The 25,489-nt window shown below is 41.4% G+C and overlaps 1 protein-coding gene and 1 long non-coding RNA gene across 7 annotated transcripts in view; one reads left to right on the top strand and one right to left on the bottom strand.

The window, feature by feature from the left end:
* The window catches only part of NOS1AP (nitric oxide synthase 1 adaptor protein), a 206,753-nt gene that overhangs the window by 105,913 nt on the left and 75,351 nt on the right, over window positions 1-25,489 (top strand). For 5 of the 6 annotated variants that reach the window (XM_060690208.2, XM_060690207.2, XM_034409934.3 and 2 more), the window contains one exon: window positions 9,374-9,526. In XM_060690208.2, coding sequence (XP_060546191.1) covers window positions 9,374-9,526 — 153 coding nt within the window. Of the gene's footprint in view, window positions 1-9,373; window positions 19,926-25,489 lie in introns of those variants that run through there. The other variant, XM_087891197.1, reaches the window with a different exon arrangement.
* LOC117661269 (uncharacterized) overlaps window positions 17,794-25,489 on the bottom strand; it is a 115,310-nt gene continuing 107,614 nt past the window's right edge. The window contains exons 5-6 of the long non-coding RNA XR_004589938.3: window positions 19,470-19,642; window positions 17,794-18,015 (exon numbers count right to left, since the gene is read on the bottom strand). This is a non-coding gene — a long non-coding RNA (uncharacterized LOC117661269). The remainder of the gene's footprint in view (window positions 18,016-19,469; window positions 19,643-25,489) is intronic.

Raw genomic sequence — 25,489 nt, 5'->3', positions numbered from 1 at the left:
TATTCCTCCCTTAGGTCCTCATCTACATCTTTCATTTTCTATCCAACTATTATTTGCCGAGGTGGTGCAGTGGTTAGACTGTAGTACTGCAGCTACTTCAGCTGACTGCTAGTTTAGCAGATCAGCAGATCAAATCTCACCGGTTCAAGGTTGACTCAGCCTTCCATCCTTCCGAGGTGGGTAAAATGAGGACCCAGATTGTTGAGGGCAATATGCTATTTAGTATACTGTCTTTGGTGTAATCCCCCAGAGTCCTCGGAGAGTGGGCGGCATAGAAATATGATTAATACAAATAATAATAATAAATATTTCCATCTCTGCTATTTTTTAGCTATCATTTAGCTATCATTTAGCAGCCTGACCATGGACTGGAATTTTCCCTACGCTTATAACATCAGTGGTCCCCCACCCTTGGACTGTTTCCCCTTGATAGCTATATGTATTCGGTGTCGGAACTCCTCGCCCTGCGAGATTCTCCCCTCTCGCAGATTTGGCCCCCCACATTATCGAGGGCCTATCTCGATGACGGACTTTGGAGTCCGGAGAGATGGCATGGAGCAAGGAAGAATTTATGGGGCTTTTTAGGGAAATTTTTAAAGATTTTAAGGGGTTCTGGGGGAGGGGGTTGTAATTATTCTTTTAAAGATATTGGGAAGACGACTAAGGCGGATTGGGGGGGAAATCCACCAGGGTCAGAGCCGTGCCCGGCACAGGGTAACGATCCGGGGGGCACCGGACGAGGGATTGGGAAAGGGATGGGGGACGATATCTATGAGGGCTGTACCATCGGCACGGTGAATGGGAGGGGCAGATATGGCGGGAGCAGGGGACCACATCAGGTGCTGGGGGCTCGCACTTGCTGTCTGAGAGCAATTGCTTGCCCCGGTCCCCAAGCCTCTGCTCGGATACTAGGTGGCTTAGATACTCAGGAGCTGGGCCTTCGGCTGATGCTGTGCAATGCCAGGTCCGTGGTCAATAAGGCCCCCCTCATTCACGATCTTATACAAGAGGGAGGAGCGGACCTGGCGGGTATTACGGAGACCTGGTTGGGCCCGGAGGGTGGCGTCCCTCTGGTTGAAATGTGCCCACCAGGCTTCAGAGCATTCCATCAGCCGAGGGCTCAGGGGAGGGGCGGGGGGGTGGCGGTTATTATTAACGAGGATCTGGGTCCGAGGGAGACCACTGTGCCTCAGATAGCCGGATGTGAGTCCCTCCTTGTGAGGTGGGGCCGTGGGGTTCAGATGGGCTTGTTGCTTACGTACCTGGCTCCCTGCCGCGTGGCAACAGCCCTACCTGAGCTACTCGACGTGATAGCCACGGTGGCAGTAGATACACCCAGGCTTTTAGTCATGGGTGATTTCAACTTGCCATCCGTCGGTGAAACGTCTGAGGTGGCTCGGGAGTTCATGGCTTCCATGACGGCCATGGACCTGACCCAGTTAGTTCATGGCCCTACTCACAGGGGAGGTCACACTCTGGATCTGATTTTTGTCTCTGGCCAGTGGTTGAGTGGTCTTGTTATAGGGGATATAGACATGGAACCCTTGTCATGGTCTGACCACTCACTCCTTCGCCTAGATCTTCGAACCGCGACCCCTCGCCGCAGGGAGGTGGATCCAATTAGATGGATCCGCCCCAGGCGCCTGATGGATCCTGATAGGTTCCAGACGGAGCTTGGGCCATTTCCTGAGGATCTAGCACATGACTCGGCCGAGGACCTGGTAGCCGCCTGGGATCGGGCGGCTGGTGGGGCCTTGGACCGAGTTGTGCCTTTGCGGCCTCTGACCCGATGCCGATCCCGTGCGGCTCCTTGGTTTACTGAGGAGCTGAGGGAAATGAAGCGCCGGAAAAGACGCCTGGAGAGCGGTTGGAGGGCCAGTCTCGCTGAATCTGATCGAACACTGGTAAGGTCGCATATTAAGGCCTACCTAGTGGCGATAGAGACGGCAAAGTCTAACTACTTTTCCGCCTCTATTGCGTCATCAGGGAATCGTCCGGCTGCCCTGTTTAGGGTGACCCGCGCCCTGCTCCATCCAGGAGTGCGGGAGGATCCCTTAGAAGGCAGGGCGGAGGATTTCGGACAATACCTGTATGACAAAATCGCCCAGATCCGGGGGGATTTGGACTCTGACTGGGTAGATCAGGGCAGGGTGACGAGGAATAGTCTTGAGAATGTTATCTGGGAGGAGTTTGATGCTGTGACTCCTGATGATGTGGACAGGATTTTGGGGAGACTTAGTGCGGCCACATGTTTACTGGACCCGTGTCCCTCCTGGTTGGTACTGGCTTCCCGGGAGGTTACACGAGGCTGGCTCCAGGGTGTTATCAAAGCTTCGTTGAGTGAGGGTCACTTCCCCACCGCCTTGAAAGAGGCGGTGGTGAGGCCTCTCCTCAAGAAGCCGTCCCTGGATCCGGCAATATTGGCCAACTATCGTCCTGTCTCCAACCTTCGCTTTATGGCGAAGGTTGTTGAGAGTGTGGTCGCACGACAGTTTCCGCAATTCCTGGAGGAAACATCTTATCTAGATCCGTTCCAGTCGGGTTTCAGGTCTGGGCACAGCACAGAAACGGCATTGGTCGCGTTGGTTGATGATCTCTGGAGGGCTCGGGACAGGGGTTGTTCCTCTGTTCTGGTCCTGTTAGACCTCTCAGCGGCTTTTGATACCATCGACCATGGTATCATGCTGCACCGGCTGGAAGAGTTGGGGGTGGGAGGCACCGTGTTGCGGTGGTTCTCCTCCTTTCTCTCTGACCGGTCGCAGTTTGTGTTGGCAGGGGGGCAGAGGTCGACCTCGAGGCCTCTCATTTGTGGAGTGCCGCAGGGATCGGTCCTCTCGCCCCTTCTGTTCAACATTTATGTGAAGCCGCTGGGTGAGATCATCCGTGGCTTTGGGGTGAGATACCACCAGTACGCTGATGACACCCAGCTGTACATCTCCACCCCAGGCCACCCCAACGATGCCCTTGAAGTGATGTCCCAGTGCCTGGAGGCTGTACGGGTCTGGATGGGGAGGAACAGGCTCAAGCTCAACCCTTCCAAGACTGAGTGGCTGTGGCTCCCGGCATCCCGATATAGTCAGTTGACTCCATCACTGACTATTGGGGGCGAGTCATTGGCCCCCACAGAGAGGGCTCGCAATCTGGGAGTCCTCCTGGATATGTAGCTGTCCTTGGAGGAACATCTGACGGCTGTAACCAGGGGGACCTTTTGTCAGGTTCGCCTGATTCGCCAGTTGCGGCCCTTTCTTGATTGGGATTCCCTGTGCACAGTCACTCACGCCCTCGTCACCTCTCGCCTTGACTATTGCAACGCTCTCTACATGGGGCTCCCCTTGAGGAGCACCCGGAGGCTCCAGCTGGTCCAGAACGCAGCAGCGCGGGTAGTGACGGGAGCAGCATGGCGCTCCCATGTAACACCGCTCCTGCGCGAGCTGCACTGGCTCCCAGTTGTCTTCCGGGTGCGCTTCAAGGTGTTGGTTATCACCTTTAAAGCGCTCCATGGCATAGGGCCTAGCTATCTTCGAGACCGCCTGCTGCTACCAACGACCTCCCATCGACCCGTGCGCTCCCACAGAGAGGGCCTCCTCGGGGTGCCATCAGCCAGACAATGTAGGCTGGTGACCCCCAGGGGGAGAGCCTTCTCTGTGGGGGCACCTACCCTCTGGAATCAGCTCCCCCAGAGATAAGGAGAATCCAAGACCTCAGTGCCTTCCGTCGCGCCCTTAAAACCCATTTATTTAAACAAGCCGGGCTGGCTTAAGATGAAATTTTTAACTGTTTTTAAATGTTTTAAACGTTTTTAATTGGTAAATGAGTTTTAATTGGGCCAAATTTATATATCTTTTAATTGTTTTTAATATTTGTTCTGCATGTTTTTTAATCTGGCTGTACACCGCCCTGAGTCCTTAGGGAGAAGGGCGGTATAGAAATCCAATATAAAATAAAATAAATAAAAAATAAATTCCACCCATGGGTCTGCCAAATCCTCTACCTTTTTTCCAGAAATATTTTCCCATTTATTGACTTCCCTTTTTCTACCACCTATTATATATTCTTCCAATTTTATTTCACCCCGCTTTATTTTAAGTATTGTTCATTTTGGTACAAAACTAATATTAAAACAAATAAAGATTACTACATTAATCAAACAAACATAGTCTAGTGTTATTGTATATATTAATATCAGCACATATTTTTTCATTTTTCAATTAATCAATATTTACTACATCCTTCTAATAGTCATAACACTGTTCTTGGGCATATCTAATATCATCCTTTTTCAAAATCTAATCTTAACCACTAACATTCACTTTAAATATGTTGTACCAAAACATGTATAACAATATTCTCCCTAATTCTAATTTTTTAATCTATTCTAATTCTCAGTATGGCCAATCTTATTATTCTCATTGTTATTTTTTAAGGAAAAAAAATTTTTTTTTATCCATCATCTCTTACTCTTTTGGGAATTTCTCTTCTTCTCTTTTTAACTTGCCTCCCATATTCCTCCCTTGAGTCCTCATCTACAACTTTCATTTTCAATCCAACCATTATTTCCATCTCCGTTATTTTTTGCTGCCAGTCCACCCACAGATCTACCAAATCTTATCTTTTTTCCAGAAATGTTTTTCAATTTGTTGATTTCCATTTTTCTACCTCCTAGTATATATTCTCCCAATTTTATTTCACCCCGCTCTATTGTCTATTCTTTATCTCCTTGTTCTATTTGTTGTGCATTCTGTTCTATCTCATCCTCTAAGGTTCCAGTTATCTCCCCTGTTTCCTGGAATTTATTATCTTGATTGATCATTCCTTATTGCACATTTTCAGACTTTCCAGTTATATTATATAGCAAGTCCTTTATCTCCCTGAAGTTCTCCATCATAGCATCATAAATGTTTTGCAATAGTGGCATAGTCTCTTTTTGGAATGCCTCCAATTCTTCCTGAGGATCCATCTTGCCTTGTCTTGAAGAGTCCAAATAATACTCAATGCTCTATCAATAGTCTACCACTGCTCTAGAGTCTATTCTTTTTAACTCCCTGAAGCCAGCAGATTCCAAAATCTTAACATTGTTCATCAGAAGATACAATAGTTATAGTTCTATATATCCCACTATTGGTCAATAGGTTCCATTTATACGGTTCAGGGGTTTTTCGAAATTATCCTTTAGATCCACTCTTTAAGTTGTTAGTTAGTTCCAGTACTCAAAATCATTCCATTAGACATCCTCTAAATTTTCAAGGTTGGACCTCTAGTGACCATAAAGTAGATAGGTGTAGAACAGTAAATAATACAGCAGACCTTCAGGTATTCTTCTTCTCTTATCAGAAATTTCCAAGGCTGCTTGATTATTTTAAGAGTATAACATAGTATATATCCATTCACCAGTAGGTGGTGTGTCAGCTTAAAATTCAATGTTAGAAAGCCACTTTAAAGCTATTTCGCCAATTATATACTTCAATTTAATTCAAACAAAATATCCAATAGATAATCAGCTGCTTAACATTTTCATTTTCAAGTGTCTGATCAGAGTCATGCCACTAGAATTTATACCTCCAGTCTTTTCATATTTTATATCTTTCACTCATTTCCTGTTAGGGTACAATTTTTCTCTGCCTTTTCTTGGTTGCCACTTAAAAATATTCCAAAGAGCCTCTTTTCCCGGATTAATTTTCTTCTTGGGTCTAATCTTAAAAAGAAGTTAAGGTTCGCCTTATCCAGCTCCAATCACTGCGCACTCTCACCTCTCCAGCACAATCTTGGTTTCAGTTTCTTTGATTTCTGCATGATCTGTTAGTACTTTGTAGACAAGAAGACCCTGTCCCCTACTTGGAACTGTTTCAGTTTAGCTCTTTTCTTATCAGCTTGTCTTTTATGGGCTTGATGTGCCTCGTCTAGTGCCTTACAGGTGACGGGCCAAATACATTGAAGCTGTTCAATTCATTCCACTAAGGAAGGGAGCTGGGGTTTCCCCTGGGGCAGTTTTGGAATGGGTAGAAAATCCTGACCAGAAGCAACTTTAAACGGGGTGAAGCCAATGCTACTATGTATCGTGTTATTGTAAGCAACTTCCGCAAAAGGAACCAAGTTGGCCCAATTGTCCTGCTGGTAGTTTACATAGTACCTGAGGTATTGTTCCAGAACCGAGTTTGAATGTTCACATGCCCCGTTAGTTTGAGGGTGGTGGGCGGAGCTTAGACCCTGGGCAGAGCCTAACAACAATGCTATGGGCACCTCTCAGTGTTCTCAGTCCCAGTTTCTCTACCACCTTGGGCATTGGTAGGATTCAAATTGTTTTACTACTTGTTCTGTAGGCGTAGCTTGGTGGGCGTGGCTTGGTGGGGGTCAAGGGACTGAGTGGGTATGGCCAACTCGACATCACTCACAGCAAGGTGGGGCGGCACTTGCCTACGTGCCATCTGCTTGCAGAAGGTCCTGGCGCCATGAGATGTGTGCACACTCTGTGTGTATGTCTGAGAAGGAGAAGACTTGTCCGAACTTTTCTGCCTCCCTTCACAGCAGAGCTGCTCAGAAGGCAGCTCCTGCAGCCTGTCCTTTTATGGTCCCCTCCCCCCCCCCCCCCCGTCGAAGTACCTTAAAGGGACAGACTGTGGCGGCTTCCTTCTGAGCAGCTCCACTGCAACACCAGTGGAGCGCAGCAGGCCGTTTTCTGGCCGGGTCTGACAATGGGTTGCGGTTGCACACACACACCAGCAGGCAATGGGGAGCGTGTGCACAGCCAGCATGAAGAACAGGGTGGCGACAGTGGCGACGGGACTTCAGGCCTCTTTTTCGGCCTGTAGTTTTCTGTAGTTTTTGGTACAAGAAGCCTGCAGCCACCTCTTTTTCAGCGCGAGAAGCCTCCAGCTGCCGCCTCTTTGCCAGCCAGAACCAAGCTGGCAGCAGTGGCTGGAGGCTTTTTGGGCCAAAAAAGAGCCAGCGGTTGCAGGCTTCTTGCACCAAATGCCAAAACGGATTCTTACCTAATAGGCATATAAAAAATAATATATGAACTATAATGAATGTACTGAAATATTATGAAGCACAACCAGGAAAACAATCAGCATTGAGATTATTGATGCACAAAAAGCGTTTGATAACTTGAATTGGGATTTATAAATCAATTAGCAGTGATGAATTTTGGAGAAAAATTTATTGGAATGATCAGAGCAATTTACTCAAACCAGGTGGCAAGAATAATACTAAATGGAGAATTAACAGAAGGTTTCAATATAACTAAAGGGTGAGACAGGGATGTCCCCTATCCCCCCTGTTATTTATTCTCTCAATGGACTTGTTAATATTACAAATCAGGCAAAATCAGGAAATAAAGGGATTAAAAATTAAAAAGGAGGAATATAAAGCACAAGCCTTTGCGGATGATCTGGCATTCATTATAGAAGATCCGTTAGAAAATGGGCAAATATTATTACAGGAAATAAAACAATTCGGTAAAGTAGCAGGGCTTAAAATAAATAAAGAGAAAATTAAAATGTTAACTAAGAATCTTACCAATAGACAAATTGAAGAACTGGAAGAGAAATTGGGGATTTTGAGGGCCAAAAAAATTAGATATTTGGGAATATGGTTAACGGCAAAATGTATTACGATAAAAGAAGATAATTACAACAGACTATTACAACAAATAAAAAAGGACTTGGACAATTGGGCAAAATTACAGGTATCATTAATTGGCAGAATCTCAACAATTAAAATGAATATACTACCTAAATTACTGTATCTCTTTCAAACAATACCAATAAAATTAGGGAACATTTTCTTTGAACAATTAAACAAAATGGCATCCAAACTTATTTGGTTAGGGAAAAAAGCCCTCATAAAACTTAAACTCCTGCAGGATAGCAGAAATAAAGGAGGTTTTGGCCTCCCAGACTGGGAACTTTATTATCAGGCCGCAGCCATGACGTGGCTCAAGGATTGGATCCAATTGAAAAATAAAAGGATACTAACGATAGAAGGCCACGATCTTCAACTTGGCTGGCATGCTTTCCTCTGGGAGGGGAAAAATAAATCCCATTCATATTTCCAGAGGCATCTAATAAGAGATTCCCTGCTAGGTACCTGAGAATTTTTTTAAAAAAATCATTATACGAAGATCCCAATTTGGTTATCAACGATGGAGGCAATGATCTATCCAAAGATTACAGATCTCAATAAAATGGTGAGTTATGCAGAACTTTTGGATAACAAAAGGAGAATTAAAATCGGCCCAGGACTTGAAAAAATAAGGAATTGCTATGGAATGGTGGCCTTATTTACAAATTAAAACAAGATTCAAAAAAGATTGTGAACTATATGGCATATAAGAGAAACAATTGGAATTGGACAAAATATTGCAAGGAAAGGGAGGGGAAATGATTACCAAAATATACAATTTTCTTTTAAGATATAAAATGGAGGAAGAGACAGTAAAGGAGACAATAATAAGCTGGTCCAGGAACATCATTCCTGGGGCATTGAGCATGTCCACAATGTCTGATCCTATGGGGTGAACAGAGACAAATGCAGAAAGATTGTCCTATAAATACAGGGCCCAAATCCATGTGAGATTTTATAGATGACAACTGGGTTAGATAGCAAAAGAAATTCCTGGGACTTTTTTTTACCAAGAGTATAACTTTACTAAATATTCCATATGGGTACAGAAGTAAAAAAGCCAGTTCTAACTATTTTGTGCATAGGAAAACCTTTCCTTTTTCCTCTGGACCTCCCATTGTACCCCAATCATTTGCACTCTCTTTGTTTTGGGAATGGTTTGTCTGCCTCAGACGTTCTCAGTTGGGTCAGGGGTGAAATCTGAGTGCACCAAATGCATGCTATGCGTTTTTTTAACTACCAGTAGCTTTTTTTTTCACGACTGGTTTGCCCAAACCGGAGCAAACCGGTAGCATTTCACCCCTGCTTTGGGTGCTGGGTCCTTCTCAGGCTTCCAATTAGCACATTTGCTTTCCACACTTCCCTCCCAAGCCTCCCTTACATTCCAATATATTCCCTCCCCCTTCCTGTTACTGTTGTCTGGTTGCGAGTGGGGCTGTGTAGCGAGTCAACCATGACAAGTATGCTTGTAACATACCTCCGTTCTGTGAGCTACACTGATTACTAGTGTGCTTATGAATAATCAGTGCAGCTGACAGAATTGAGATGTGTTATGAGCATACTCTGATGCACCCCAAACTGTTTTTGCAGTCATACCCTGGACCAACTATATATTCTCAGTAGTCTTCAAGAGCAGCAGAAATAATTGCAACAGGTAATTGTTCTTTTGGATGGTTAGGGTAGCCATCTTCTCTGACATAAACATAGCAAAGATAATTGCTCTGATGCACTGTTCTTTCTTCTTGTCTTGCAGTGGACGCTCAAGATAGCTTGTTGGAAATCACCTACCCATCAGGTGCCCTGCCTGTTCTGTGTGATCCCACTACCCCTATGCCTGAGGACACCCACCTTCTTCAGCCTGACCACAGCTTCTCCAATGTTTCCAGTTCTCTGGGCAGCCCTTTAGGTAGGAGTGACTGTTTGGTGAAGCTGGAATGCTTCCATTTCCTTCCTAATACGGACCCTCCTTTGGGCAGCCTGGAGCTCATCAAATTTCATGAGTCTGGCATTGCCTCTGAGTATGAATCCAACATGTCTGAGAGCGAGGAGTGGGACTCATGGGCCCAAGAGGAGCCACGTCGCCTGCTCAATGTCCTGGACAAACAGGCGCTGGGAGATAGCCTGGAAAATGAGGTTGCCCTTTGAAAGGAAAATGAAGTGTCTTAGGTCAGATGATATCTAAAATGATGTTTACATTTCCTTTTAAAAGGTCTCAGCAAGCATGTCTGTTTTTGTTCTCTCTTCTGAGTATGGATTCTTCCTGTGAAAGAGTGAATTTTTGGAGGAGTTATAGTTCCTGGTCCATACTGTTAGGCCACTTGAAAAACTACTCTTTTTCTACTGACAGAACAAGTATTACCTCAGATGTCCCACATCTCTGATCTTCCATCACTTTAGAGCATTGGAATCTCAAAACAATAGCTTTCTTTTAGAAAAGCAATTTTGAGAGTGAAAGGATAGTATTAAAAGTGCATGGATAAAAACTCAAAGCAATAGGAGTGAAGAAGTTACTGGAGGCATGTCTTCAGTGTACAATATTTCCCTTTGCCTCTCCCTATAAATGTGGGAAATAGAATAAATTATGCAAGTCAAGTAATGTATTTCATTTGCCTGGTTTTCAAAATGCCATTAGGAAAGAAAACATGTTGCATACAATGTGTTTGACTTTGGTACATAATTGCCTTGTTTGTATTGTGCTGCCTTTTGTGGATAGAATATGTAGAGTCCTGTTCTTAGCCAAAACTTTTCAACTTTCTGCCTTCCCTATTTAAGTCTCCCTATTTAATCTTCAGACAGGACCAGTAACCGCCTTATGTGTATAAAATTTGAAGAAAGTGGTTCAGCTTTGATCAAATTACATGTGGATAAATTGTTTAACCTGACATCCATGCCCTTTTGGAATTTGAACCTGATCATTCATGAATGTGTTTTAGAAAAGGCTCCCCCAATTCCAAAATAATAGCTGTAGTATTTTGTCTTTGGAGTAGAAAGTCCTTGTCAAATCAGTTTCTCCATCGTCTATCCCAAACAAATGCAGACTTTGTGGCTAGCCTTACACCTTAGTAAACCATCTCATGGAGTAGTTTATTTGGCTCCAGTTTAACATGTGTAAACATATCTACTGTCTTTCATTTGGTTGCCAGCTGTATCTTTGATGCAATGAGGTTTAGCACAGCCAATCACCTATGTCTTCTCCACATGATAGATTCTGCCCCATATAAATGGCCACTGATTATCTAGTAAAGATTCTGCTCTCATAATTGTGTGGCTGATATGCCATTTGCATATAGCCCAAATACACTGTGTCTGCAGTGGATGTGGAAAAGGGTTAAATTGGCATGTGAAGTTACTTTCTAGCTTGTATTTTAATTCAAATGATAAATAATGTTGTTTAGTGCTTGCTTTATGTTATGACAGTGTGATAAATTTACCTGGATCTGTCCTTTGAAATGTACCCAAATTAACTTCTTAATCATTAGCAGTTAAAATATTGTCTGCTTGATATTATGATTGCTGCTTGGGAATTAAGACTGTAGAGCTTGATGTCTATGATGTCCAGAGCTGAAGAAGCTTCTTGGATGAGAAGCGAAATGTCTTCAAAGAAAAAACAAAGTCCAGTTGCCTGCTGATAAAAGCACTTTTGGGACACTATAGAACTTGCTTTTGTTCAGAAATACTTTCTGCAAAATGGATCACCAGATTTTTAGTTTTGACTGTGGTAACTTTAAGGAATACAGTAGTTAGGTAAAGCTGCAGAAGAGTTAGGCAATACCAGATGACAGGAAAAGAGCTGATGTGGTCCCAATCTACAAAAAGAGGAAAAAAGGTGGATCCAATAAACTACAGACTAATGAGGCTGACATAAATAGCTGGGAAAATTCTGGAAAAGATAATCAAGCACTGCATTTGTAAGCATCTAGAAAAAAAAATAAGCTATTACTAGAAGTCAACAAACTATCTGTCACAAACAGATAGTTTACTTGGAATTCAGTAAGGCATTTGATAAAGTAGACCACAGACTACTTCTTAGTAAGCTAGAACAATCTGGGATAGACTGCATCACCACCAACGGGATACATATTTGCACTCAATGTCTAGTCCTCATTGGAACTACATCTAAATGGAGGGAAGCATGTAGTGGGGAACCTCAAGATGCTGCCCTAGGCCTAGTGTTCTTCAACAACTTCATAAATGATTTAGAAGGAGAACTCATAGAATTTGCAAGTGACATCAAGCTGTGAGAAATAGCTAACACTTTAAGAAGATAGACTCAAAATTCATACTTGACATACTTGAAAGCTAAGACCTGCCCAACAAAATGCAATTCAGTGGTGAGAAAAAGTAAGAATACACATAGGCAAGAAAAAATCAAATGCAAAGGATAAAATAGATTGTACCTGGCTCAACAGTAGTAACCGTAAGAATGATCTAGGTGTCCTAGTAGACCACCATTTAAATTTGAGCCAACTGTATGCTACAACTGCTAAAAAAAGCTAATGCAATCCTAGGTTCCATCAACAGAGGGATAGTTTCAACACATAAACTGTTAGTACCACTTTATACAGCACTGGTAAGACCACACTTGGAATACTGCCTCTAGTTCTGTTCAGCGTAATGCAAAAATGATGTTGAGACCCTAAAAAGAGTGCAGAGAAGAGCAACAAAGATGATTAGGGATTTGGAGGTTAAAACAGGGGTGAAATCTAATTTTTTTTGCTACCGGTTCTGTGGGCGTGGCTTAATTAGTGGGCGTGGCTTGGTGGTAAAGTGACTGGGAGGGCGTGGCTTGTTGGTCAGGTGGGCGTGGCCAAGTCAATGTCACTTCTTTGCCCTTTTTTAACCTACAAAACACAACACAACACAACAGGCTCACCCACAATATAAAAGCAGCTGTGCTAGACCCAAAATGGCCCCTGCAACAAGCAGGAACCTCACACAGCCACAAAAAGCTACAAAAAACATCTTTCACACTTTACACACACACACACAACACAACACAACACAACTGGCTCACCCACAATGTAAAAGCAGTTGTGCTAGACCCAAAATGGCCCCTGCAACAAGCAGGAACCTCACACAGCCACAAAAAGTCCAAAAAACCAACTTTCACACTTTACACGCACAAAACTCCACATACAGCTTTGTGAGATTTTGTGTGTTTGTGTAGTTAGAGTGAAACACTACAGAAACACACAAAATCTCAGAAAGATGCACAAATATTATTTTCTTTTATTTTTATTTTTATATAAAAGCAGCTAAATTTAAAACTTCCTAAACTTTAAATGGCTAGGTCTAAAAAAAAGAACAACTAAAAAAACCCCCAATTAACTATTTTTTTTAAAGCTCCCAAAGGGGGAAAAAACTTACCCAATAGAACAGGGGTCTCCAATCTTGGCAACTTTAAGACTTGTAGACTTCAACTCCCAGAATTCCTCAGCCAGCTTTGCTGGGAGTTGAAGTCCACAACTCTCTGCCTGCTAGATTGAAGGCAGGGAGATTCAGTTGTTTGCTGATGCAATGAATGCAAGGCGTTGCGACCATCAGCTAAGGTAAGCAAGCTGAGGGGGGGAGGGGGAGGGATTTTTGCTACCGATTAGCAGGCAACAGCTGGGATCGTCAGAGCTTGGCTGGTCAGAGCCATTTAAAAGGAAAAAAGTTTTTTTCTTTTACATGGCTCTGGCGATCCAAGCTGAGTTGCCTGATTAGCAGGCAACTCAGCTGGGATCGTCAGAGCTGGGCTCTCAGAGCCATTTAAAAGGAAAAAAAGGCTCTGATGATCACGCGGCTCAGCTGGGCATGGGGGGGGGGCAGGGATTTTTGCTACCGGTTCTTCGAACTGCCCGCCACCATTGCTACCTACTCGCCTGAGCCGGTCCGAACCGGGAGCATTTCACCCCTGGGTTAAAACATATGAGAATAGAATAGAATAGAATAGAATAGAATAGAATAGAATAGAATAGAATAGAATAGAATAGAATAGAATAGAATAGTTGGAAGGGACCTTGGAGGTCTTCAAGTCCAACTCCCTGCTTAGAACAGGAAACCCTATAGCATTTCAGACAAATGGTTGTCCAATCTCTTCTTAAAAACTTCCAGTGTTGGAGGATTTACAACTTCTGGAGGCAAGTTGTTCCACTGATTAATTGTTCTAACTCTCAGGAAATTTCTCCATAGTTCTAGGTTGCTTCTCTCTTTGATTAGTTTCCATCCATTGCTTTGCTTTGGAGAATAGATTGACCCTTTCAAGATCATTAAAGAGAGATCCAATTTAAAACTAAGGAGGAATTTCCTGACAATGAGAACAGTTAATCAGTGTAAAGGCTTGCCTCTGGAAGTTGTGAGTGCTCCATCACTGGAGGTTTTTAAGAAGTGATTGAACAGTCATTTGTTCAGATAGATATAGCATCTCCTGCTTGAGAAGAGTTGGACTAGAAGAACTCCAAGGTGTCTTCCAACCCTATTATTCTATGTTCTAAGTTCTAAACTGTCTCTGTGCAAAGAAAGTGGAAATTTAATTTGTACTGAATAGTGGGAAATATTCCAAATTATGCTCCTGTATATAATTATGATTGGTGGTCAGTGGCAGTGGTGGCCCTTTCTTCATTCCTAATTTTACTATTGGCAGTACTTCAGACTGAAACTGGGGTTCAATGGGGGTCCATGACAGAGAGCCAAGTATCTTTTCTTTTCATTTTTCTTTTTCAAAAATTGTCAAACAAATTCTGCTTTGCTTTCCTATTTTCATTTGTCAACTGTGTCATTTCATTCACAAAACATCTTCTAAACGTGAGGAATTATTACCTCCAAACTTTCTAATTGGAGTAGGATTAGGAGCAATGGGAGGTCAGAAATAATACATATCTGGACATTTTGTATGTTCCCAAAATTAGCAGATGCTGGTTATAGTATGTGACCAAATGCACCTCAGGTAGCCTCAATCATTCAGCAGATGCCTGTTGTGTTTTTCCATTAAACTAATTATAATATTATTTATATTTTTGGTGAGTTGAAATTATTGAGAACTCTTAAAGAGAATTATGGAGGAGGTCACTTGCAACATAGTTTCCTGAATATCTCCTGGAGCAGCCCTACATTCTAAGGAAATTGTAGGAAATTTGCAAAGTGTAGTAGCTGACTGAGGGACAAGAATGGAAGCATTCCTGGCTGTAAAGGCTTGCAGCCATGGCAATGGACATTGTCCTTCCTAACCTGAAATGGGTATTTGTGAAGAAAACTGAGGTGAAAATAAAGCTTTTCTGTTATATTGCAGTGGGTGTGGTGGTGGGTGTTCTCCTTCCTCCCTAAACTCACCTTGCTTTCCTCTGAAGGTCTACTTTCAGAGATCCAGGCCATTCAGGTGAAAACCTAGGGTAATGGCCCAGGAACAAGCAGAATGCCCACATGTTCCTTTCCTGACTCTCCTTTTCTTGCTTGGTGTGTAACTTCAGGAAAGCTTCTTTGTTTTTCTAAATTAGTTCCCCGTGAAGCCCAAAATGTACCCCAGTCTCCGAAAAACATTTAAATCACTATATGTCAAATATATCAAATCAGATCAGCTTTATTGTGACATCACATGAATGGGAAGTAGAGAGAACATAGCCCATTCCTGCATTGCTAAAACAGGAACAGATAAGCCATAAATCAAAGCACATTCTTAATTCATCAGCTGGATTTTCAGGAATGCAACTCAGGGAGAAAGTGGCTTCTGAATGAATTAGGTGGGTGACTTATTTCCTCACTATTATCTTTTATCCTGCAAACCTAGTTGAAAGATAGAAAGAGAGCATTGTGGCCTCTGGTGTCTGACAACCATGATAAAAGTAATGGGAGAGGAGGAAGGGCTATTCCCAGCTCCTGTGGGCTACCCCTCAGGCCAGGTCCTATTGTGAAAAATTAATCTCAGGGCTGTGCTAAGGACATAGGTAATGCAAGGAAGTGATGGTCATGAACAGGAAATAAATGTTGAGAAATGGAAAGGGTATATATAGATCCAACTGGCAAGAAAGCAAGTATGAGGATGTGGAGATGGAGATGGGACACTAAGAAGATGAAGCTGCAAGTAGCAAAAGCTAGAGCAATCGATGCAGCAGTAGCAATAGCATCCTCAGCAGTGGTACTCACAGATACATTAGATGAACATACAATGTAAAAAGAACACCATCAGCTCTACTTAGCAGAATCCATCTCTAGCAGGCTTCCACCCACCCACTTGGAAATCCAGAACTGAATCCCTAGGAGTGACTCAGGTTGTCTATCTGGTTGCCTAATATTAGTGTATTTTTATACTGCATGTATTTTCTCCAGAAAGCCCCCTGGTATTTCTATATCTCTTGTGTTCTTTTGCTAGATCAGTGGTTATTATGGAATTATTTTCTTTGTAAGTGCACTTAAACCCAGGGTTGTGATGTTGGCTTTTGGCTTTTGCTAAATAAATCTTCCTTATTTCTAAAGCAAAACTGTTGTTTCTGCTTTCTTTGCTTCCTTTACTTTCTCTGTTCTTTGCAAATCTGCTTTTTTACATTTTGTGAATTGAATCACAAAAAGAGATGGGTGATTTGTTCAAGGTTCCTAAAAAGCTGCAGCTAAGGCATCTTCTGTAGAGAAAAGCTGCATAGGAATCAATGGCTAATGTTGTCATTAGCAGACTCACCTTCTCTTTTCTCCTGGCCAGTTCCGCCACCTGAAATGCAATGCACTTTTTTGATTCAGGGAGAGGATCGCAGCACTGCCGCCCGAAAATTCTTTCCTCTCTGAATCCAAAAATGGGGTGTGCGGAGGCCAAAAAAGTGCATTGCATTTCAGGCCTCCGGGGGAGAGATTGAAGCCTGCCGCCGGCTGCTCCTGCCACTGAGAGGGAAGCGTTAGCGTGAGAAGCGCTGGCTGCGGGGGCAATGGGGTGGCAGCAGAAAGGATAGGCGTGCCAGGACTTCAATTTCCCCACCCCCAGCCTGGGGCCGCACTAGAAGCCTGCTCGTGCGGAGAGACAGGAAAGCCCCGGCTTGCCACCGCACCCCTTTGCCCCTGGGGGTGGCGGTTCTCGCATTGCCACTTCCCTGGCAGTGGCAGGAGTAGCCGGCAGGGCAGAGAGGGCAGCGGTGTCAGGCCATTCGCGCTGGCTAAGAGGCAGCGGAGGCTCCTCCTCCTGCCAGCCTCGCACTCCAGACCATATCTGGTCTCCCCCTGTGACAGCCCACGTGGATCCCAGGCAGTGCAGGTTCAGGGCCTTTCCTCACAGCGGCAGTGTGGTGACGAGGCAAGCAGGCGTGCGGGCACAGGGGAGCGACTGGCAGCAGTGCTCCTGGCTGGCAAGGGATGGATGTCCCAGAGCTGCATGCAGGTGACAACGGCATGGCTGGTGCGCACCTACGCTAAGAGCGCGCTTTCAGCTAGCCACTTCCGCACATGTGAAGGCCAGCTGATCATCGTGGGCCCATGCGCACCAGTAACCAGCAGACTAGCTGGCTGGTGTGCATGCGTGCCCCGGAAACCTGGAAGAGGAATGAGCGACACCACGTGTGCCAGGCAACATGGCTCTGTGTGCCATTTTCGGCACATGTGCCATAGGTTCGCCATCATGGCACTAAACTGTAACATCCTAAGTTAGTCTCAAATGCAGACATCTATGACCAAATTTGCGGTGGGAACTGATTTGTTCTGAAATGCTGATACATTCCTCCTATGAAAACCATTTAATGAATGTCACTATCATAGAGAAGAATAAATATTTCTTTGTGAGAAAGCACATTCAGCAGGATACAGACGTAGAGCAGCAGAGAATGTATAAGCAACCAGAATAATAGGCTGGACTAATTGAATGTTAACATACAAAATACACCAATATTTTAACAGGAACTGATATTTAGTGACATCATTTGGAGCCTGTTGACTTCCCATGACCGGAAGTATTCAGTTTCTACCTCTTCCTTAATGGGGAAATGTAAGAGAAATGATGGTGGCCAGCACTTTTGAAGTGATTCTTAGAAATGAGACTCTACAATGAAGTGACTCAAGATCTCTTCAGAATGAATTTAGGGAGCTTCTAAAGCTCTTGGTGGTTAATAGCAGTTATTCTTCTATAATGGAAGACAGAGGTTTCTGTGCTTAGGCACACAGTAAATCAGGAACTAAATGCTTTTCTGCTCATAAAAGATATCAATTAAACATGCAGGAAAAGAGAATGATGCTTTCTTTTACTTTTTCTAAGAAATCATTTTTAATTAATCATTTACTCCATTTTTTTCAAATGTTTAAATCTTGAGGTTTTTTTCTTGCAGTGTAAAAAAGAAATAGCACAGGAAGAAAATTACTCTGAAAATTCACTTGCATCATTGATATATTTGTCATAAATTGCAGTGAACTCTCATGTTTTCAAAGCAAGTTGTCCTTTCATGGTTCCTAGAAAGAAGTTAAACATGCAAAGTGCTATTAAAAGGATGAGAAATAAGGATCAAGCAGAAATACAAAAAAAATGTTTTAAGAGCTGTTACTATATGCTACTTTTCAATGAACACAGGTTATGCTTTATATCTTCAGGCAATCATTTCGGAATAGGAATATTATAAAATTCTTACTAAATGTTTGCAGTTTAGAATCTGAAGATATATGAAAATGTAGACAATGTTAATATATTCAAATACTGAGGTTATTCATAACCCCTCATCTTAACAATGTATTTAAACAATCATCTTTGATCATGCATGGAATTACTTTTACTGCAGGTTTAAATGCTGAAAAATCTAAGCGTATGTTAGTACAGAAGCCGCCTTCCATAACTATTTCAAAAAAATTTACAGGATCAACTCTCAGTAATAGGAAAGCTGAACAGAATACAGAATGCTCCAAAATGAGCATAGTTATTTTGAATTGGTGCTTCCTACAGCAAACCTGTAAAGGAGTGGACAAGTATACTCATGATTTTTAAATGTTTTAATTGGACCAAGTCCTGAAGTAGAAGTATAAGATCTTTTTCAAACGCATCATTAAACATACACTGTCTGCACTTTTTTAGTTTCTATTTTCCTGCAAAATATGTTCGCCACCAATAAGTTTGCCACTTAACATGGGTCTTTTAAAATTTTGCAAAGATCCAAAATGTATAACTGGCAGTAAAGTTGGGTACATTGTATAGGGCAGTGTTGGTTAACCTTTTTGGTGTCGAGTGCCTAAAGCACGTGCATGCACATGTGAATGCACGCACGTGTGCCCAGCCCCCCAAAATGCAATGCGAGTGCTCCCCCGCACATGCATCCTGGCTTTCTGTTTTAGCTTCCAGGTTGGTGCAGGAGGCTTTCCAGGCCCAAAACAGGGTGCAGAGGGGCCTCGCACAGTACTCCCATGCCCCGTTTTGGCTTCCAGGTTGGTGCAGGAGGCCTTCCAGGCCCAAAATGGGGTGCAGAGGGGGCCAGGCACACATACAAACCTCCAAAATGCAATGTGAGCATCCCCTGTGCATGCACCCCGCCCTCCCATGCATGCACAGCAGAGACCTGAAGGGAGGCACGTGTGCATGTGCGGTAGAGCTGGGCTGTGGTGACGGCTGGTATGCCAGGCGACATGGCTCCATGTGTCACTTCGGGCACACGTGCCATAGGTTCGCCATCACCAGTATAGGGTGTTTAATCTTAATTGAAACTATGAATTATTAAACTTTTTAAAATGCCAGGCAGCACTAATGTGGTACATAAGGTCACTAGGTTTTGCATTTCCACTCTTAAAAAGCAGCAAGAAATGTAATGTGTTATTTAACTGTTTTCCTCTCACATCTCTTATGTAGTAATTCCTTTCAAAATTTGTGCAAAATGGAGAAGAAATCAAAGAAGTTACTAGCCTAAACAATGTAACAAATGCACCTTTGCTTCCCTTCAGACATCCATCTCTTGTTTCCTGTGCTATATGCTGGAAAATGTGCTATACAGTTTCTTCCAGTTGTTGAATGCAACATTTATCTGCTGAAATTAGAATTTTGGCTTCTGACTCAGTCTGCTGGGCTGTGGGAGGAGGATCAGAGCTTGTGGGATGTTTCCTGAAAATGAATGAGTGCATAGAAGAAAAATGAGGGAGTTTTAACTGGATCTGTTGAGGGATTCATAAATTTGGTCCTCATATTCGTGACTACATAGACATTATGACCTTTTAAAAGGGAAAATTAAATATATAGTCTTAATTATTCTACTGACATAGTCTTTTTCTCTCTTTCAGATTTTCTTATTTTCAAGCACTGGCTATATTCACACACTATATTACGCCATAAACTAACTATATAGGCTAAGCTAATGAAACATTCTAAGTTACAAAACAAAATAAAACAAGGATACTATTCTGTATAAATGCAACCGTTTATTGACCCAGAGAAGTATTTGTGGGAATACTGTCTCTGGTCTGAGAACAGAGACAATATTCCCTTTTGTTTAGGTTCTTGAAATATACTCTCAGCCCATTTCTCAGTTTGCAATTTTGTTCATTCTTTCCAGTTTGGGTATTCCTCCAAACCTATCTACTAGTAGGACCTGCGTTGCAAACTACCAATGATCTGAATCAGCTTTCACAGGAAAAGGGGCATATGTTTTATCTCAAGGTGACTTTTTGGTAATCAGGCCATCAGTTCAGCTTTTGTTTTTGGAAATACAGCAAATAATCCAAGTGGGCAGTTCTCTGCAATGTTGCTGGAGAGCAACTAGTATGTCTAGCCTGACAGAGCTGAATTAGGAGTGATATGATAACTATGTTCGAGTACTTAAACAGTTACAGAGATGAGGGGTTGACTTATTCTTCAAAGCCCCTGAGGGCAGGAAAAAAGGCTTGTTGGGTGGAAGATTGTTAAAGAGAAACCCAACCTGGAACATAGGAGAAACTTCCTGACAATAAGGACTATTAGTCAATGGAACAGCTTACCTCCCAGAGTTGTGAATGCTCCATCATTGGAGATTTTCAAGAAAAGATTTGACAGCCATTTTTCCAGGATGCAATAAAGTCTTCTGCTTTGGACAGGGAGTTAAACTAGAAGTCCTCCAAGATCCCTTCTAGCCATATGATTCCATGATTCTATGGTAGTAGATAAATCTAGAGGGAGCTATTCCAGTGACCAACAAGGCATCAGCCAACTTTGTATCTGAGGATAACATGAATAATGCTTTCATAAAAGCAAGATTGAAGAAAATTGAAAATAAAAACAATAGGATCAGGCTTAGAGAAATGTTAGTAAACTCTATGTGTAGAAATTCAAGATTTTGAGAACAACCTGTTTGATTGCATCTGGGTAGAGATAGAAAGAGAGAGAAGCAAAATTGGTCTTTGGGGGATTACACAGACACCTTTCTATGCAGCATTTTACAGATTACTCAGACAACTGGAAAACATGGATGGTTCTTTCCTAATAAAGATGGTTATCCTTTCAGATAAGTGAGCTTTAATAATAAGTAATTTCAAATATTCTGAGATCTGCTGAAACTTTAATTCTACAAAAATAGATCATCAAATAATGTTTCAGATTGTCATTGGAACTTTATCATTTAGAATGTAAAAGAAATAATAAAAATTCTCCACTTTAGGCACACACACACACACACACACACAACAAATAAACAAGGAGACCTATTGTCCTAACTTAATTTTACAAGAAGAAATGTGTTGAATAAGAGAGGCAATAGAATCCAGTAGTAGGCTGGATTCCCAGGAGGGAGAGGATGTATTCCAGAGGAATAAGCAGCAGCTCAGACCAGATATTTTGTGTGAGAGAACGAGTGAAGACAGCCCCTCCCTAATAGTTCTCAGAGAATATAGTAGATGCAGATAAAATGCTTCATTTTGGCAAAATGCTGTCTATAGGAGTGGAACAATGAAGAAATCAGCTTTGGTTTTTTTGCCTGCCTGACAAGCGTCAAGTGAAGAAATTGGAGAATATAAGCATGTTTAGCGTGGACTCTAAAAACTCAGTCTAATCTGCCATGTAGTTTGAAGTGTAGGAAGGTCCCGTGGTGGAGTGATTGCTTCCCAAAAGAGATCTATGGAAAAGGTAAGCAACCTGAGCCATGACAGGAGTAGGAGAAGGGGATGGGACCCGGTGGGATGGGAAGTAGGCCCAAGAAGGGTAGGAAATGGAGCACAGGTTGCCTCAGAGGGTGTGGGAGACCCGGGACAGACCACATGCGAGCTGGGGAGGTGCTGCAATGCAGGTCTGGGCCTACCCCCATCCCTGAGACACTGCAGGCTCCACTTAACTGCAACAGGAGAGTTGTGATTGAGATGGTTAAGCAAAGTAATTATGTGGGTGCCTTTCTTTCTTTTTTTTTTTTAATAATTTTTATTATAAATTAGAAACAAAAAACAGAAAAAAGACTATAACAAGACAAAATCACATATATACAACTGAGGTTGATTCAACCCCCATATATATACAGTTTCTGAATAATATTACATATCATCATACTACAGATTCGATTAGGTTTTATCATATTGCATCTTGCACTTGTTAATCTTCTTATATCTTCTTATATCTAATATTACCTTATTTATATTTAGTTTGCTATTTACATATCTATGCCACATGCTTTCCTAACATCTATCTCATAACATTTTTACTTCTATCCATTGGTACCATTTATTCCAGCTTTGATTGAAAGTTGATTCTTGTCTATCTTTAAGAATATATGTTAATCTATCACATTCTGCACACCACAAAACTTTGTTAATAATCATCTGATCCGATGGTACTTCTTTCCCTTTCCAAAGTTGCGCATATGCAATTCTAACCGTAGTGGTAATATGTATGAAAAGTACCAGTCTATTTTCCTTATGCCCCCAGGGTTTATTCCTAATAAGTAGACTTCTGGTCTAAATTGAAAGCTGACTCCTGTAATCTCCATGAGCCAATCTTTTATCTTGCTCCAATAGTTTTGGGCTTGTAGACATGTCCACCATTGGTGGTAAAATGTACCCCTGGCTGACCCACATTTCCAACATTCTGCTGAAGTTCCAGGGAACATCTTTGCAATTCTTGCTGGTGGTATATGCCATCTATATAACATTTTAAATATATTTTCTTTGAAGGACACTGCCATTGTCATTTTTGCATTTCTGTTCCATATTTGTTGTCATTTTTCCAAATCTAATGAATATCCGAAGTTCCTCCTCTAGGCTATCATCGAGTCTTTAACTATTTCATCAGCTACTGATCGGGAGGTTATATACCTTGGTGACATATTTTTTATCACTCTTGTGGTGAAGTAAAAATCCCCCCATTGGCTTTATCTTTTTGATATCTTTCTTGGATTTGTGCGTATGCCCACCAGTCCAAGTTGATTCCCCGTATTTGTAGGTCCGCTTTAGATCTAAGGTTACCCCCACCATCCAACAATTCCTTGTACATCACAAGTTTATTCAAGTTGTATAGAGGTGGATAGGTAGTCACTTCAAGAGTCACAAACCAATATGGAACCTTACTATACATCATTCCTTTGATCTTATTCCATACCTTAATCAGGCATCCCCTTACATAGTGATTCGTAAAGTATGCTGTCCTGCTTTGGTTGGCCAAAGAAAATAATGCCACCCCTGCTGTAAATTATACCCTTCAATTTTTAATATACGCTTCCTCTTCAATATTATCCAATCTTTTACCCAACCAGGCAAGAGGCTTGATAATACCACTCCCAGTTGGGGAGCCCCAAGCCTCCCCTTGTTTTATGCTCCTGCATCATTTTCCTTTTAATACGTGGCTTTTTCCCTTGCCATATGAATTTTCCAATTATCTGATCCATTTTTCTAAAAAAGCTTTTCTCTAATCTTGCCAGAGCCATTTGGAAAAGATATATCCATTTTGGTAGCACGTGTGCCTTTATCACTGCCACCTTCCTAGCAGGGATAGCTGTACTTTCCTCCACTGATCCAAATCCTGTTCCATTTGCATGATGAGTTTATCATAGTTGTTCTTTTTTATCGAGGAGCATTTTGGGGTCAACCATATGCCCAAATATTTTACCTTTTTAGCTATCTCTAGCTATCTATCTCTGCTATCTTTAGATAGCATTCTCTATCTCCAATTTCCATGTCCCCTTAAGATTTTTAACAAGTAATTTGGTTTTGTCCCTGTTAATTTGTAGACCCACTACTACGCCGAATTCCTCAATACTTCTCAACAAATTTGGCCCCGAAGTTATTGGCTCCTCCAATATAAAAACGAGATCGTCTGCAAACGCTTGTATTTTAAACTCCTCCTTCCTGACATTAAGTCCTTTTATTTCTTTGTTTTGTCTGATTTGATTTAGTAAAGGTTCCAGAGTCAAAATAAATAAGAGACTTCAGTGCCTTCCGCTGTGCCCTTAAAACCACTTTTTCCAGCAAGCTGGGCTGGCTTAAGAAGAAATTTTTAAATGTTTTAATTGGTTTGTGATTTTTAATTTTTGGGCCAAATTTATATATATTTTAACTGTTTTTTTAATATTTGTATTTCATGTTCTTAATTCTGGCTGTACACCGCCCTGAGTCCTCAGGGAGAAGGGTGGTATATAAATTGGAAATAAAATAAAATAAAATAAAATAAAATAAAATAAAATAAAATAATAAAATAAAATAAAATAAAATAAATAAAATAAAATAAAATAAAATAAAATAAAATAAAATAAAATAAAATAAAATAAAATAAAATAAAATAAAATAAATAAAATAAAATAAAATAAATAAAATAAAATAAAATAAAATAAATAAAATAAAATAAAATAAAATAAAATAAAATAAAATAATAAAATAAAATAAAATAAAATAAATAAAATAAAATAAAATAAAATAAAATAAAATAAAATAAATAAAAAAATAAAATAAAATAAAAAAATAAAATAAAATAAAATAAAATAAAATAAAATAAAATAAAATAAAATAAAATAAAATAAAATAAAATAAAATAATAAAATAAACAGCGGGGATAGCGGGCATCCCTGCCTAGTTCCCCTACGTATTTGTATCTCCTCTGTTGTTTCACCTTCAATTAATACTTTGGCATATTGCGCCATATAAAGTGCCCGGATCGCTTGCGTAAAGCTAAATCCGAAATCCATCTCCTCAATTTGTAATAAAATTAAGTCCCAATTAACCCTATCAAACGCCTTTTGTGCGTCAAGGAACATTAGAGCCATTTCTTTGTCTGTATGTGTTTCATAATATTCCAATGTATCCATGATGGTTCTAATGTTGTCTCGTAACTATATGGCAAAAAGCCATTTTGATCTTGAGGGATGTATTCGTTTAAAAAAATCTTCAACCTTTCCGCTAATATTGATGTGAATATTTTGTAGTTTGAATTAAGCAGGGAGATAGGTCTATAATTTTTAATCTGTGTTCGATCCGAATCAGGTTTGGGAAGCAACGTAATATAAGCTTCCATCCATAACCTGGGGACTATACCTTTAGTTAATACCTCATTAAATAAATCTTTCATGTTTGGCAATAATATATCATATATCTCTTTATATAATTCGGCTGGTAGTCCGTCCAGTCCCGGTGATTTACCATATTTCTGCTTCTTAATAGCAGTTTCAATTTCTCCTTCCCTAATCTCTGAATTAAGAATATCCTTCATATCTTGTGGGACTTTAGCTAATTTCAAGTTTTCAAGGTATGCCCTTACTTGCGTCTCCTGTATTCCCTCTTTTTGATATAATTCCTCAAAGAAATTTATAATCACCCTCTTTTTCCCTTCCACATTCCCCACAAGAGTTCCCTCTCCATCTTGTAAGGCATCCATTCTCTTTGCTTCTATTTCTTTTCTTAACCTATATGAGAGCCATTTACCTACTTTATTAGCGTGTTCAAAAAAATGTTGCCTCCCCCGTTTAAGTTTGTTCGCCAATTCCTCTTGGTTTAATAGTGATAGTTTATG

The sequence above is a fragment of the Pantherophis guttatus genome, chromosome 3, assembly GCF_059756535.1.
Source record: "Pantherophis guttatus breed Tessera chromosome 3, ASM5975653v1, whole genome shotgun sequence".
NCBI lineage: Eukaryota > Metazoa > Chordata > Lepidosauria > Squamata > Colubridae > Pantherophis > Pantherophis guttatus.
The sequence above is the reverse complement of the archived record's forward strand: the minus strand, read 5'-3'. Positions and strand labels throughout refer to the sequence as shown.